At 41.7% G+C, this 17,351-nt stretch overlaps 1 protein-coding gene across 2 annotated transcripts in view; it reads right to left on the bottom strand.

Annotated features, from left to right (window-relative positions):
- Window positions 1-17,351, bottom strand: part of CLIC6 (chloride intracellular channel 6) — a 51,641-nt gene that overhangs the window by 11,128 nt on the left and 23,162 nt on the right. The window contains exon 1 of one of the 2 annotated variants that reach the window (XM_019528897.1): window positions 1,577-2,302. The exons of the other annotated variant lie outside the window; for it this stretch is intronic. Coding sequence (XP_019384442.1) covers window positions 1,577-1,639 — 63 coding nt within the window. The 5' untranslated portion in view covers window positions 1,640-2,302. Of the gene's footprint in view, window positions 1-1,576; window positions 2,303-17,351 lie in introns of those variants that run through there. 2 annotated transcript variants of the gene reach the window in all.

Here is a 17,351-nt window from a genome sequence, read left to right as displayed (position 1 = left end):
GTCATCCAGAACCTCACCTGCACTACCCAAGCTCACAAAGAGGATCTTTAATGGCTGTGAGATTACTGCAGCCACTTTCTTCAGTACCCTGCATTCCTTCTGGCCATACTGACTTAAAAGTATCTATCTAGCTTCTCTAAGTAATCCCTAACCAGGGAATAGTCTTCTACTATTCTAAGCTGTTTAGCTCCTTCCCTGTCTTCACAGCCAACTACACTCATCTGGAGCTGCCCGTTTATAAAAACTGAAGTAAAATGGGCATTGAATACTTCAGCCTTCTCTGAATCATCTGTAAATAGATTGCTTTCTGAGTTCCTTACAGAACCAGTATTTTCTCTGGTCTTCCTTTTACTTTTCACATGCTTCCAAAATCCTTTTCTACTTTTGTTTTGTATCTCAAATTGTGCCTTGGGTATGTAAGGAGAAAATTAGAAAAGTCATGTGATAGTCTTCTCTAGTACTATGACCAAGCCTCCAGTTCTTTATAGGATTCTTTTTTTAGTTGCAACTCATGGAAGAATGTGCTGTCTACCCAGCCTTGTCTCCTGATGCATTTCTCATTCTTCCATCATACTGGGATAGTTTTTGTTCCAGTGTCCTTAACAGGGCCTCCTCAAAATATAGCCAGCTCTTCTGGAGTCCTTTTTGCCCTTGGACTCTCCTCCCAGGAGATTTTGCCCATCACATACCCGAGTTTAAGTCTGCTTTCCTGAAGTCCAGTATCCTTATTCTGCTGCTCTCCCTTCCTCCTCTTAGGATCTTGCACTCTATCACTTCATGGTCACCATCACCCAAGTTACTTCTGCCTTCACATTCTCAACCAATTCCTCCCTCTTTGTGATGAGTAAATCAAGAAGAGTTCCCCCCCGCAACCTCCATCTGTATCAAACAGTTAGCCAAGTTGTGCTCTGTTTCCAACTTTACTCAATGATATCCAACCACTTCTTTGGCAATGGACATAACCCGCTAATAGCAAACATTGAAATGTTGCAGATCAATCTGATTCGACTAAACTGGTACAAATACCTATGTAGCTGCTACTAGGCTTAAATAGTTTCTTAAGTTTTAACTTAACTGGCAAACCAAAATAGCAAATAGTCACCACTATTGATTTAAATAAACCAGTAGAATCTAGGTGCATCAAATGGGGCTAAATTCTCAGCTAGAAAAGGATTTAGTGACTTTAGAAAAGGACAGGAGTTTAAAATGCAAATGTCAAAGTGAAACCAGGTTAATTGGATTAAATATGAAAAACAGAAACAATAGAACTAGTGAACAATATTGTAGAAAGCAGTTCAGAGGCTTGATTTTGTTGTGCCCTTATGAGTCTTAAACAAGCTTAAAATGTTGCTCTTAAGTGCATAGGTAGTGATAAGTTTAGTACAACTGCTTCTCTTAACCGGTACATTGTATCTGTGTCACTCTTCCTTAGAGTTCTACACAGTAAAGACCAAAACAACGTGTGTGCGTGTAGTGATGGCACAACTTATTTTTAACTCCTTTCTGGACTGTATCAGAATTTATCTTGGAGTAAACCATCCCCCTTTTTAAAAGTGAAATTCTTTGAAAATCTCACCTTCACAAAGAGCTCAATGTCTGGGAATAAGCGTCCATTCTCCAGCAAGCAGTCTTCTGCCATGGTGAGTGTGAAGAATAAGCAACTACCAACTCTTGTACAGCCTTTTAAATGCTATTGATTTCTATATCAAACTGAAGGATTCTCCTCTAGTAACTTTTTCTTTCTTGCTTTGTGACAACTACTGGCTCTCTCAGCAACAAGTGAAAACACAAACCTTTGTTTTCCTTGGTGTATATGCCATCAGGGAACAAAACTAGAAATAAAGGGATTGGAACTCTGTATTACACAAGATAGCTGACTTGTAGGTGGCAAGTATGAAAGCTACTATTGTTAGTTCACTACCACTCGGAGCGCTGCTCTGTAGCATCACAGAGTTTATAACAAGCATGCATTTGACTGGAAACCACTTTGCATTTTATTAGAATGAGCTGACTGATGCCAATAGAAAATGTAAACATATCATGTTGCCTTATACCAAGTGATGTGAGAATATGCTGGTATCCACTATATGTGGGTTTTACAAAAACAAGGTGGTTGTCAAAGACTTTATTATGCTGCTTTGCTGGGCTGCATCACTGAATTATGTATTGGATTATTGGCGTGCTGCCACTGAGAACTGTTTGGAAACATTTCTTAAATAAGATGTGGCTACCATATCATAAAACTATACCTCATTATGAAACGTTGTTTTCAGGATCTGGATGAAGAGGGATGTTACTGTATAATATAGTTAAGGTGCCCTGTATTGTGAACGTATGTCTCCTGCTCTCACTCTCACCAGTTCACAGATTATCAGTTCTTTCTGGTGACTAGTCTACCAAAACATTTGGGTAAAATGATGGTTGGAAGCTCTGAAAGTTAGGGTGAGCCTGTGCAAACAAAAAAAACTGGAGTACTTCATGTATTGAAAGAAGATGGATTGGACATCCCTATTTAATGCGGTGTGAAGTATAAGCACAGTGGACCAATCACTTATTTCTTCTATGTAGAGGGGATAGGGTGGTGCAAAACCAGTATGTTTGTCTGCACATGCAAAAGTCTTTTTGCCCGGGGCGGGGGGACAGGACTGTGCTAAACCTAATCCCCTTTGTACCTGATGAAATCTCATAATGAAAATGCACTCCTAAATTAGGGATACCTTTAGTGTTTTACAGACTGTTTTGAAAAGTAAAGAATCCAGTCACTTAAACTTATCAAAACCAATTGTGCACTTGCAGCAAAGGGATTTGGTCATGGCATTTAAAATAAATGGCTAAGCCTTAAGGAAATTGGAGACCTGTCTCCTGAAAAGTGAAATGTATACCTATTCTGGTCAAACAGTCAAGCACTTGCTTTGTATTCTTTGTGAGGTTTATAGCAATATGTAGCATTTAGAGAACTTTACAGATCGTTTAAGCACTTGACAGTCACCATGGAAAGCACTTCTTTCTGTAACCCAGCATCAGCTTCCCCTGGACATTTTAAAGTTAGAAGCCTAGTTCCCTCTAACTTTTTTACTGCTGAAGTGGAGGAAATAAAGCCAGCCAAGCTGTCAGCTTTTGTTTTGTCTCCATTGCCCTGGTGACGGTAAATTGCAGGGAGTCAGAAGCAGCAGCCTCAGTCCTGCTCCTCTGTGTAACTTTCCATAAGGTGGAGTCAGAGATCCAGCTGAAGACAGACACGTTACCATGACAAATGCAGAACTGAAGTAGACAATGATTCCATCGATTTGTTATTAGACTGGAATAACACTGTGTTTAGTAGACTATTTGTCATTTATTTGCTTACAAATCGAGAACTTCTAGAGAAACCCTGATGGCTTGCAGAGATGTGCAAATATCTTAATGATTAAAGTTTTATACATTGGCAGTACATGGCTCATGTTTAAGAAAATAAACTCTTTGCAGAAAAACTACTGCAAAGTTGATTGCTTCCCTCCCCCTCCCCACCTTTTTTTGGTATGGTTTTCAAATTGCTGTTGATTTTAAATGTTGAGAAACAAGCAAATTGTAGAGGGAAGCTTAACATAATCAGTAAAGTATTAACAAAGAATAATGCGACAAGAAAAAGTAATGTACATGTTTTTAAAAATCACTTTAAGAAGCAGTCCTGATGCTATCAGGTTCTTCCAGTTTCAATTGCAGTCCAAAAGTTTGTGCTCACCCTTGTGATGCCCTTTTTCAGTATTAATACAAGATGAACATTGGGGTACACTATCAACACAGTTTTAATCTACATAGTTTTAGGAAGAATATATAAATATTCTAGTAAAGCATAGCTTTAGGTTAGTTCAGCAGTGCGGCTTCCTGTACTTAGTGGGGGGGCAGTGGGGAGCAGGGAAGGGAGAAAAGGAAATCATTTTTGCTTGAAGTAAGAAATAAATGAATAGGTTCCCTGATGTCTTGCCACTTCCCTCAAAGATGCAAGATTTTTTTAGTAAGCTAATGGTGATCAGATCTTACACTTTTTTTTCTGTGTGAATCCCTTACAAAATAGTGGCATCATCTTTTTCTGGGCTCTTGTTCAGGAGGCTCCACAAGTGAGATCTAGAGCCAAGGGCTCCAAATTCAGAACTATACTAGGGAAGTCTTTCAGGCATTTATATTTATACCATCAATTTGCCCTTGGATTAGTGAAGGCCAGTATACCACCAGCACCATTCTCAGTTGTTTAAAAGCCTTCCTGCCCTACCCCACCACTTGGGGGTGCCCAGCTTCCTGGATGGAGGGGATCGCTCCTCATGACCTGAGTGCTGTGATAGCCAGGGGGTATATCTGACTGTAGATACCAGTACTCTAGTTCCAGCTCTGCAGCAATAACTCCTAACAATAGCAGAGCTAAAGGTGACAGCAAGCAATGGAAGCCAGCAGCAGCACTAGGAGCTACTGATCTTCAGTTATGGCAAGAGGGGGAACAAGGGAACTGAGGCATAAGCCTCAGAGTCTCTATTATTTTCCTCTCATTTTAACAGCTTGTGAACCTGATGCAGAACTTGATTTGTGTATTTTAGAACTATGCTAAGCTCATATTCGGGTTCCTTTTAAAGCCTAGGATGAGAAAACTGATGGAAAAACCTTCTGATGACTCTAATTTGCCTTTACGAATTAAGAAACATTATGTGCACCCTCACAGTAGCTTGTTAGATACCAGAGTGGTGGATGCCACTGAAAAAGCTGTAATAGATAGCAAGTCTTCCAAGATGGCATAGCAATTACTGAGCCATAAGGATGGAAACAATTAAGTAAGACATCTTAACTTTTGGGACATTCACAGGGTGGGGTTTAACCTTCAGTTTAAGGATGAGTTGCTAGATTGCATCTTCTGTAATTTTTTTTCTGCTTTCTCCAGCTAACCTTGTACAACCTACCTCCTATTGTGCACCAATCCCACGGGGCATTTATACACATACTTTTCTGTCCTATGATGTACCAGAGATCTGCTGCTTCCAAGCAGACTTGATTAATCTGAGCTGTGGTGAACTGCGCTATGCTGTGGTGAACTGCACTATGCTGCATGCAGTTGTATAAGCAGCAAAATGCATGTCAGCATGCAGAAAATGGTGGCAGTGCACTTTTGAACTAAAGCACCTCTGTTTTTAGTTCAAAAGTGCACTGCTGCCATTTTCTCAGCACTAATAGTTGTATAAGCAGTGAAATGCACATAAGTCTTGCAGTGCTGGGTGCTTTTCAAAGCACCCAGAGATACAGCATTTGCATGTGTAAAAAAAAAAAAAAAAAAACAAAGCACCCAGAGATACAGCATTTGCATGTGTAAAAAAAAAAAAAAAAAAGCCCTTAGTCTTGTGAGCAGGTTAAGGCAAATACTGATACATCAACAGTGCAGTTTTATAGTCCAGTTTGTCAGGCCTGGCTCTGTATCCTACACAATCACTTATTATATGTGCTAGTAAAAAGTGTGTGGAAAAATGTACCAAATCGGGTATTGTTCAGACCCTTGACAGAGAGGGGAGTTAGTAAGTTCTGTGTTCAGCATCTGCTGATTCCATCAACATCATGCATGGCTTAACAAGATGGCTTAACTGCCTTTAGAAGGGACCTTGCAGACCCCTGATTCCAACCATCTGAATAAAGACTAGCTTCCCTAATAAGATGAAATTACAAAGTAGGAATCTATGTCCAATACTGTCTCCAGAATAGCCTACTTAGAGTCTGCACGTGGCTGGCAACAAGACCTTTATACATAGGCATCCAACTTCTACCTTACCCAAAGTGCTATCCAATTGCCAGAAATCAAAAATAGTTTCCCAATATTCTAATTAAAGACAGTGTGGCCTACTTTCCTTCAATATCCAAACATCCACACACAGCTCTGCTTACAGAACAACTAAAACAAGGACCACTATAGATAGCTTTCACCAAGCTGGTATTGCGTAAGTTGCTGACCCAGAAAGAAAGCTCTACTATGCAGCGTACCCTAGAGGATCTTATTCAGATAATTTCTGATGTGCTTGTACAAAATCAGTGTTGAGACAACTAATAAATATCCTGAAATGCAGTAAACTCATTGCATAATAGGGTTTTACTTGACTATTACAGAACTCCCTAGTTGTTATAGTTGTTTATAATTATTATTTTTAGTTTGCCAATAGGGTCTCCTCTATACGGGTGAAAAAAGTATGCAACTTCCAGTCATGTTAGCTTAATGTTTAGCACAAGGTGACTGAAATCTGAACACAAATGTTTTAGCATAGGTAAAACACTGCCTGTTTAAAATGGCTTTGCCTGTATTAGCATGTATTTTGACCCACTTTGTAATGGTAAATCCATGGAGCTAACCCAACTGAAAAATGCACCCTATTTACCCAGAAGTGGATCCAAGATTTCTATGAAGGTGGGTGCGAGAGCAGCAACCAATGCTGCAGGATAGCTGCACCCTGCCCCTCCCACACCCCCGTCCACCCTGCCCCTCCCACGCCAGCAGTAGGGAAGCAACAGTCAGGGACTTTTATTTTTTTAAGTCCCCAGAGAAGGCAAGAATTCCCACCCCTTCCCTTCCCTGCTCCAGCACTGTCACTGTCCCTGGGGGTGGGGTGGGGGGGGGTCTCTGGAGCTGCTCAGTCCAAGGCAGTGGCAGTGGTGACTGATGACAGGTTCCCTCCTGCCCACACCTGCACCCAGGCTGATGGGGAATGCCTGGGGGAACCTGCGTGTCTAATGCCACTCCCCTGGGCAAAGTCCAAGCCCCACACATCCCAGCTGGAGCAGAAGAGCTCCCCTTGCCCCAGCAACAGAAGCAGCAGTAGCACACAAGGGAGGGGAAGGAAAGGGATGCGCCTCTAAGCATAGCAGGGAAAGGAGGGGGTGGCATTCTTACCTTCTTTGGGGACTTAAAGTCCCTGGGTGCTGCTGCTTCCATGTGGTCAGAAAGTGGGGTGTGGCCACAGCACTGCACCCCATCTGCATCCACCCCTGCATTTATCCATCTAGAGAGGCTGTTACAATGGACACACTTAAAGGTGACATTAAACTATTCATAAATCACTACTGGTGGAAATAACAACTGGTGCTGTTTTCTTGCCCTCTGCCATAAACAATGCAACTCCTTTTGTTGCCCTGAGCAGCAAGGGGTGATTGTGCTTCCTTAACTAGATGCAGGCATCCTCTGAAGAGAACCTGTACAGATGTAGCTTAGCTAAGGCACAGCTTGATTACAAAAGCAACCAGACATATATGCCAGGGAACAAATACATCTGCTTCTCTCATACTTTGGCTCAGCACCTTCAGTACCAATCATGCACAATTCAGGAGTCAGAACCAAAAACAATCATGAGATATTAAAGAACAATGTTGCACTTCTGGAAAACAGTATCAGATAATTTTGTAGATTAGCTTCCTGTTGGAGGAGAAAAAAGTTATGAGAAATATCTTCTCAATTAAACTGATTTGTTTCACATTTTTGTATGCAGATCCTTGAACAGAGGTGGTCAAAAGCAGCATGTAGGAAATTCTTTTTTGTCAGGAAATACAGCCAGAATACCAATGTCAAGTCCCCAGGAGCAACTGTGCCCAAAGAACTGACTCCAGGAAGAGATTAAGGTAGAAAGCAAACTTTTCTGTACACACGTTTGTGGAAGACCCTCTTCTGATGATGTAGACCATAACAATTGCAACAACAAAAAAAGGTGGGAACTTTTTTTACTGCCTGTTTTTTAAGGTTTTCATGATAACTTTTGCTCTCCCCCCTCCAAGCCTGATACCTTTTTAATGAAAGTATCTATGTTCCAATATCATTATGACTGTAGGAGCAAGGGCCTTGAAAATATCAAATATTAAGCCTTGTAGCAAAATAACAAAACTTAACACTGCTGCTGGGGCAGCCTTTTAAAATAATCACACACACACACACACACTTTGTTGTGGTCCTATGCAAAAACAAACCCAATCACAGTGGCTAACTATCCAGCAATGGCCGTGACTCATCATCCTCCTGTGCTATACTAGGGTGATCAACCTGTAGCAGTCATGCCACAAGTGACACGGGCAGCCTTTGTGCATAGCATGCGATAGACCAGGGAGGAGCAGGAAACATGGGGGCACATATGGCATGGAACAAAAAGCAAAACACATCAGGTAAGAGGCACAGGGCAGCGAGCAGAAAGCAGAGCAACAAATCAGGCAAGGAAAGGAAGTGGAGTGGCACACAGGGAGGGTGTGGGGTTAGTCTATGGCATGCCTGCCAGAAAGTAACTGCTACTGCTTTTGGAAAACATGACTGTGATACCTTGCTAGGGCACAATACAGCGATGACAGGATCAAAAAGAGAAAGCCCACCTGCTGACCTGCAACTGCTGTGAGACAGTTTGTGTAGGAATTGATTGAGCAGTGAGTAAAGAAGAATGCCTGTAACTTTCCCTGCAGAGTTGTACAGTGTTCTATTACTGGAAGTAGTGCTAATTGTGCATACACAACTTAATTTTCTTTTGGGACCTGGGGCCAGAATTTCACCTGAGTGAAATGAATGAGTGCTTTGTTGTGAATTTCACCCCAGGTCTGATCCTGGCAATACTGCTTGAGCCCTGAGATGATTGAGTATAATTTCACAAATTTTGTTCAGCTGTGGGCTGGTCAGCAAACACAGAAAAAACAAGTTTAAAATCATACAAAGTTCTATCACTTAATAACCATATAAATGTTGACAGAAAAGCAGGCAGTGCTGAAATATGGCTCCTACTCGCAATTGGTGTGACATAAGCCTGTCAGGGAGGTTGAGATAATTCAAGAGGCTAAGCATAAAAACTGTTCTACTTAGATAAATTATTCTAGCCACTATCTTGAACTGGCATTTACATTTTAATTATGATGAAGTCAAGTGGTAAGTAAGCCTGTCCTAGTAATGTCAGGGCTTAATGAGTTCATTAATCAAACATTTATGAGGCCTATTGCTGTAGACAACAAAAATGTTAAAGCCTACATAAAAGCTTTCATTCAGTCCTCTTAAAACAGTAATCTGTATGATGTGACAGTATCATCTGATTATTGTTATTTGTAATCATGAGCCACTGCTTAATGGGATTATTACCCTCCACACCACTATTTTCATTAATTACTTACTATGCCACTCTGAGTATTGGTGTTGTTCTGGGGCCCTTCATAAAGATGAAAGAGAAGATTTTTTTTTCACCCATGCCTCTGGTGATTGAACTCACAGAGCTGGGCACAACTTCAAATTAACTTGATTTTGCTAGGTAATATGCTTGTTCTAAGGCACAAAACAGTGAGTGGCCTTGGGCAAATTTCTTCTGTACATGTGCCTCAGATTCCCCATCTGTGAGGAGGAGAGGGATAATGATAGTGGCCTCTCACATAAAGCACTTTTGAGATGGAAAGCACTACTGTACATAGGAGTTGCGTGTTGTACCGGATAAGCATTATGCTAGTTGTAACCCAATAGTTAGGGAGTTGGCATATTCTGCAGTTGCACAACTGTAATAGAGAACCCTACCTGTTACTGGAAAATTAAATTAAGAAAATGGAGACTAGGTTTTGGGAGGACATGTATCCCCCTGCCCTTTGGGGATGTAACCCCCACCTCAAAGGCAAGGAGGGGGGTAGTCTGACCCAGTCAGAGCTGAAGTAAGAGCTTTTTGCTGGGAGCTGGCAGAAGTGATGGTTGTTGCCAGTAGTTCTAGGAGGGCTATGGCAGGAATAGCCACAGCAGTTTGGGGTGGAAGCCTGGGAAGAGCTGGGAAAAGGCACCTAGACTTGGACTGAGTACAAGGTGGCTGAGCCCCATGAAACCAAATAACCTAGAGTGGAAAGTGCTGGGAATCCTAGGTGTAGGCCAAGACGGAGAGGTAAAATTAAGATCACAAGGCTGATCATTCCTCCCAGCCTAATCCAAGCTGTATTATTCCAGCCTACTTCAGGAACCAAATTGAAAGGATTCACCCTGCTGAGCTGATCTGGGCTGGAGAGTGTGTGGGACTACAGGGCATAGGGCAAAGGTGGCCCAAAGATGTGCATACAAATAGAGGCACTTAAAGTTGTTCCTTTCCTGTAGGACTGAGGGCCTGCCTCATAAGTTCAGTAACTTCAGGTCATGGCTGGTGAAAGGTAAGAAGGCATCTTGGGACAAAGAGGAAAGCCAACAAGCCAGAACTGACCACCAAGGGGGGCACTAGACTATAGTGAGGCTGCCATAATGGTTACAACAATTAGAGTTGCTACAAATAATGTTCTTTAACTGTTTCTATTACAACTGCTTAGATTTCAGTCACTCAGCTTTCTGAAACTTATCTGAATGTATTCACTACTGCGAACTTGTCTGCATTTCCATCAGACTTGGTAGGACTTTGGGGACAAGCAGGGAAGAGGTCTTAGCCATGTCTTCTTTCAGTGACCTTAAGGCCGTGTCCACATGGATGTTTGTTTCCCTGTGGACAAGCAGCAGCAGCACACTTTATGCTGCTACTAAAATGCCTGTGCCACACGTCCTCTGGTGCATGGCAGATTACTTCGTAGGGTAAGGAAAGCTAGGGCCAGCACCTGGGAGCCTCATGAGGCAGCTGCAGAAGCGATCCTGACACTTGGAGCCTGGCCAGCAGCTGGAGTGTGGCTCCAGCCAGTCAGGCTCTGGTTTTGGGTGGCGTACGCTGTCTCTTTGTGCACCACCCCACTTTTCGTTTGCATGGGTTTTTCTGACCCCGGGATCTCCCAGGGTCAAATAACGTTCCTGTGTCACTACCTTTCAGCGCAGAGAACAGATGAATGTGCAGTTTGCCGTTAAGTCTCTGCACCCTTTAGCAAAAATATGAGCATTCACATGTTTCATTTCATTTTGAAAGGAAATTCTTATCATCTTTTTCTTAAGGATGACATAGTTATTCAAGTATCTGAATTAAAGGTGAATGCATGAATAAATAGTTGATTTGGTCTCCTCCTTTACCACTTACTACATAACAACTTGATTAATAGTTTGCAGCCCTATGTTTTAATCTCCAGAGCAATTCTGGTACATGGCACTTTTACCCAGAGCCCTTCTGTGGGTTTATCAGATTTGAGACTTTTGTGAAAATTTTAACTTTCACACTCTCTCTTCCTTGCTTCTTCAAGTTTGAATGAGTCAACTTATGAAATCATGTCATGTAACAAAGGTAATGGACTGCATAGTCAGGTCTTCCTAATGCAAAAGAAGGCATTTTATCAGAATAAAGAGAACAGTGTTATCCTGAAAAATACACTTTGGTTCATCTAAAAAAAAATGCCTTAAACTTGTTCCAGTAACTTTTTCTACTATCCATTTAAAGAAATGGTAATATTAATGTTGCAGAAAGGGAGTAGACTTTCCTAAATATAAAATACTCATGGAAATGTTTATATGTTTGCCTGTAACTGCAGCACATGAAGTCAGGTTGGGAGAAGAGGGGGGATAATATGATCACAACTATACCTGGCCCAGAAATTTTCCTTTAGTTCTGTTTAATACTTTCTTGTGGGCACATCTACACAAGATACTTACTGTGAAGTAGGCCAGTTGGCTCTGCAGTATATGTCATGAGTCTGCATGTGTACCCCTATTAGGCTGAAGTAAACTAACTCCACAGCAGGATGCTACTTGTAGTAAAAGTAGTATCCTGCTGTGGAATATTTTTTACTCAGCGGCAGTGCATGCATAGACGCTGTCCCAGCTGGCTGGGGCACAAGGGTGTGGGGTTGCCTGCCAGCTAGCCCCACGATGGAGCACCCTCATACCCCAACCAGCCAGTCTGCAGCACACTGAGCCGGGTCAGAGCAGCCCCAAGCTGGCAGGCTGACCCCTTTTGGCTCCCTGCCAGGCAGGTATGCTTCATCCTGGCTCAATGTGCTGTGGTTGCAGGCATGTGTGTAAATGCAGTGCCTGGATGCAATAAACTCCAGCATATAAGCATTTCACCTTAACAGCACATGTAGATGCACCCAGTCTTCCTTACTGTACACTCCCCAGCCTTGCTGGGAGGTAAGAGTAATTTATTATGAAATGAGAATTCTTTATGCATGTCAAAAGCATTAAATCTTTGTTAAGGACTAAGGTCAAAGCAAGATCCATAAAGGTACCATATTAATTGCACATGTAGACATGCCCTGTATGTAGATGAGTTCTATTATCTGCTCAGGGATTCTTGGAGATTTTACAGTAGTTGGGAACTTGTGATACAGTGTCTAGAAAATAAATTCTATCACTTTAGCATTTTTTTTTAAATTTTGGCTTTTATCTACCTTTTTGTTCTTTGATGCATATTTTAAATAGAAATTAAGAGTGCTTAAAATACACTGGAAAACTAACCATATAAGCCTCTCTTTTTTATCAAACACTTTAAAATTTTTGATATACTATTTATATATGCAGGTTGAAAGTACTATATAACTCCAAAATGCTAAACTTACAATATTTTACATTACTAGTATAACAAACATACGCAGAAATAGTAATTTTGGTTCTCTTGGCTATGAACACACCGTAATTCATGAAATACCCTGGTGTTCAGAAAGGCGCAATAGTCATGGTGTTTGTTTAAGACTCTATTTAGACCAAAGCTTTTTGGTGAGGTAGAAAGAGATTACCTGACTTTTTCTCTCTGTATGAAAAATGCTGTGTGGTCCTTTCATAGTTCAGGGCATGAGCTCTCAAAGCAACACAATTCTGTTGATGCCACCTAGTGGCTCTGTAATCAAAACCTTAACTTCCAACCATGTATGACAACCACCCTATGCAATGGGAATTCTCTTGCATCTCAGACAAAATGCCCTATACAGATTCTTTACTTTCTATTAAGCTCCCTCAGAAGAGAATCTTAGGCTTTGACTTTGAAATTCTGGTGTAAGAGCCAATACCGATCTTAATCTGTACAAGTTTATAAATTCAGGTTAAACTGTTGCAATAAAGCAGATAGTCCTGCTTCACTTCAAATTAAAAAAAAAAAACCTAAAAGAAAAACTATATTTTTTTAGCTATCAAAATTATTTTTAAACAATCATATTTACAGCTATTTAGTAACATTTCAGATATTTCTATTACAGAATTACTGATTCCTAAAATAAAGTGGGTAGTTGAGGCTTACACACAAATCGTGCATTGACGCTGGTTAGCACAGACTCCTGCACTGACTGCATGGTCCCACATACAATGCAGGACAGAAAGGCCTTACATGTTGCCTTTTCATTAGGAAGGGTTAAATTACCAAGGTGCATGATGGGTTTTTTTCTTTCTATTTCTCTTTCTCTTTCTCTCTAAAAAAGACAAAACAGAACTCTACTACTTACTGGTTTTTTTGGCTCCTTTATGATGTCCAAAAGTTGTCGGGTAGTCTCTTTTCTTTTTCTCAAGATGTTTCTATGATTATTTTATATTTAGGAAAGTCTGCTTTATTTTCCTGCTGGTCATCAATGAGCAACCTGTCAGCTCTCACTTTAACAAACTACAAGATGTTCAAATGTTGAACTTCACCAAAACATAGTCTGTACTACATGTACATTGATGAAGCTAAAATAAGGCCATAACATTCAAACAATAATTGTAAACAGTCTATCTAAAAACTCCTTCCTATCAACTTGTTAGAGCTGGACTAGTCATTTAGATCCAGACTAACTTGGACTTCTAATATAATAAAATACAACTTTTTAAATGCTTTTAATCACTGCTAAAAATTAAAAGAAAACTCATCTTTGGTAGAGCTCTCTTGAGCTCTACCAGACCAGACGTGTTGACAGGGCTTGCCCCTACTTACTTCCCTGATACTGCAACTAATATGACTTCTAGTACCCAAAAGAGGAGGCAGGATTCCAAAAGTTGAATAACTTGATGTGTAGGGAGCAGGGCCCTCTTCCACGTAAGATGGGCTGGACTGATCAGAGTTCCTTCTCTTCTTTTTCTGTCCAAAAACCCTCTGTAAAATGGGACTGAGTCAAGGCTGCAAAAAGGGATACAGCCGCAACTATATGACTGTAGCAACTATACGGCAGCAGCTTCAGAGTGACTCTGCAGTTTCACCAAAGCCTGAAACAGTGTTTTTTAATCTCTCCCTCTCCACAGAGGAGGTACCTGAGCTGCCCAGGATTTGTCTTAGCAGTCAGACAATTGAGAACAAGGTGAAGGGAAAGAAAACCTAAAGATTACATATGCAAATCAGGAATTAAATTTGTGCTTTCTAAGGTACACTGAAGTGTATGTGAAACTTGTAGTCTGGAAAGTCAGGAGAAAAACTGAACCTCTGTCTCCTAGACTTTATTACCTTCTCAATTTCCCATCCCAGGCTCTAAAATCCTGATCCAGCAAAGCACTTAAGCACTTGTAACTAAGTATGTGAGCAATCCCAGTAACTTCAATCAGACAACTCGTTCAGTCTCCACACGGCCTAAGGTGCTTGTACTTAAACACGTTAGATGTTCTGCTGTGTTGAGGCACAAAATGGTACTGGTCCTATAAAGTAACTTTTTCCACTGGGGCCTCTCTCTTTTAGGGCTTGTACAGATGTTTGGGGAGGTTAGTGGGCAGTTAAATCATGTTAAAAAGGGCATCTGATCTAACTTAGTCTGCCCACATGCAGACCTTACATTTAAATCCACAATTATGTCAATCTAAATGTGAACTGTATAGGAGTTCCAGGAAGATTAGATCAGTCAAAAATGGCTGACCCAGTCTAATTGTAACTGTACCTCAAAGGTCCGCTAAGGGGAGAGGGAGGGGTGGGCAGGTTGGGGTGGGGGTTGGTTTACTGGGTTTGTTCAGGGGGATTTGGGGGGCTAAAAATAGCCCCTGGCCCCAATGCAGGGGAAGAGAGAGAGACCCCTCCAATCCTGCTAAACTCCCACTGTGAAGCTAACAGCTCCTCTGATTTGCCTGTCCTTCCCCCCTGACCCTGACTTCAATCAGGCTTCCAGGGCAAGTGAACACTGGTAAAACCAGCCCCAGGAGCAGTTTGGGGGATCAGAGGCAGTTCAGTGGCATGGGGGGAGAAGCTGGGGGTATCTGGAGGCGGGGGTTGGAGGGATCAGAGAGCTTATCTGATATCCCCAAGCCTCCATGTGGACCCTGATAGCCCCCTCCCTGCCACCTATCCCACCAAACAGTCCTGGACCCTGCAACTCCCCATGGACTCCACTAGCCTCCCCCCCAATTACCTTAGGCCATTTTTAACCTGATCTAACCCCAAAACTCTAGTTGTAATGTCTGTAAACAGCCTCAGTTTTGGTACAGAGGATATATCTGAAGGTTCCATTTAATAGCTCCCTGTGAACCTAGTATCTGTCAATTTGTCTATTGCTTTTTTGAAGCTGGTTATACTATCTGCTTGTACAACTTCCTGTGACAATGAGTTCCACGAGTTAAATATGTGCCATATAAAAAGAAAAGTGGACACTGTATAACGAAGAATAATAGGCATCCTCATCTCGTGCATACCTTTCAGAAAGCAATTCAAGAAGCAGAAAAGCATCCAGCCTATGGATCACAGTACAAAGAATATGTGGGGATGAGTGGACGAAGAGGAACCTTTCTGTGACCTGATGTTACAGCTACTCCAGGAAGAAAGAGGCAGAAGTAGCTGTAACTGAAGGTGACTTACGCTGAAGAGAAGAATATCTGCAATGTGACTGTAGAAGATCCCAAAATGCTCAATCGACATGTATGCTGCAGAAGGCTCTGGGCGATTCAGTTACCATGCTGGCATGTATGCTGCTAAATTCAGAACACGTCCAGAATGTATGTCCATATCACTTCTACAGTACCCCTGAGAACATAGCCAGAAAGCGTGCCTAGCCTACCTGCTCCCTGTCCACAGACAGCAAATGCAGAAGTGCAGTTGCCTTGAAGGTACCCCCTGTTCAAGATCCCCCTTTCCTGTACACTTGCAGGGATGGGCATGTTTTGCCCTTAGGGCAGCTTAATTGCCTCGTTTCCAGGTTTGGCGCATGTGAAACAAGAGTATGTGGGTGAGGCATGCTTCTTGGCAGCACCTGCAGGCACATCATAGAAGTGGTTTAGACATGCCTTCTTTTGTTTCCAGCTGGATTATGGAGCCAGGTCCAATGTTCTCCTAGACGCAGTGAAAAGCATCACCTATCAGACTGCAGAAACATGGCCAAGTACTGGTGATACACAATGAAACTTCTCGGAAACCACTGGACAAATGCATACTGATTTTTTTTTTTCAAAATATTTAAACAAAATGTACTGCAAAACAGAAAAAAATAATCTTTGGTATTTATGGTAGTTGCTGCACAAAAATACCTCTCACAGCTGGATAGCAAGGCAATGCAAGACAGGGATTTACGTGACTGATATTAGGCAGTATGAGAAAGGAAGGGAAAGAGGTTCCGTAAGTGCTGTCCAGCTTTCTAACTAAATATAATGGGTATTACAAGTGGATAGACATTGACAGAACAAACAGAAGTGAGAACTAGAACCCAATACACAGACCTTAAGGTTAATAAAATACCAAATTGTATTAGCCTTGATGGGAACAACAGGAGGAACGGCCAAATGTGTTAGATGTAGCACGCCCACTGAAACTACCACAGAGTGATTCAGCATCTGGGTAGCAATAGGAAAATGTTCAGTACAAAGGTGAGCCAGAGATCCAAGACTTTGCTTCCCATGGAGGCTTAATCGGCTGCAGCTCAACAACTGCTTCTGTGTACTGTCCATTATGACTCTAAGAGAATGCTAAGCCAGGGAGGCAGCTCACTACCATAAGAAAGCCAAGACTGAGGCCAGTATGAACAGGTGAGCAGGCCTGGATCCAATCAAATGGCTACAAGAAAAAATAACAGAAAGCAGCAGTCCAAGCTGCAGTCAAAGCAAGTCATATGAGGTAATACAGCATTGGGTGAAACAAAGGCAACTGAAGAGTTGCTGCAGACCACTGGCATACTTATACAGATTGGGTCAAGGCCAAGACCAGGTGAACCTAGAAACTAAGCCATCAATTGGCATGATGTAGGATCCAGCAATAAAGAAAAGGAGCTGTATGCGCAACACTGAGGAGCAACAGAATGGAACAAAATAGACGACCGTTCAAAAGAACAAATTAAAGAGAATTCAATAGCAAGAGCACAAACAAAAAGCTGGAGATTAGACCAACATACTTCAAGGAATTGGAGGCCTGCCAGAATCACACTGTGAGAAGGACTGCGGGTTGTTAGAGGTTACAGTATGGAGGAGGTCAAGGAACTTGGTTTATGTTTCTTCTCATAACTAGAACGCAAGCTGTTCTCAATAATTCTCTCAAAGAGAAGGTTTAGTTTTAGAAGCAGAGTCCTCTTATGTCATCACCTGATATTTCACAGATTTCATAGAC

This window comes from Crocodylus porosus, unplaced genomic scaffold (genome assembly GCF_001723895.1).
Source record: "Crocodylus porosus isolate Cpor-Errol unplaced genomic scaffold, CroPor_comp1, whole genome shotgun sequence".
Taxonomy (NCBI): Eukaryota; Metazoa; Chordata; order Crocodylia; family Crocodylidae; genus Crocodylus; species Crocodylus porosus.
This window is presented reverse-complemented; position numbering and strand designations above follow the sequence as displayed.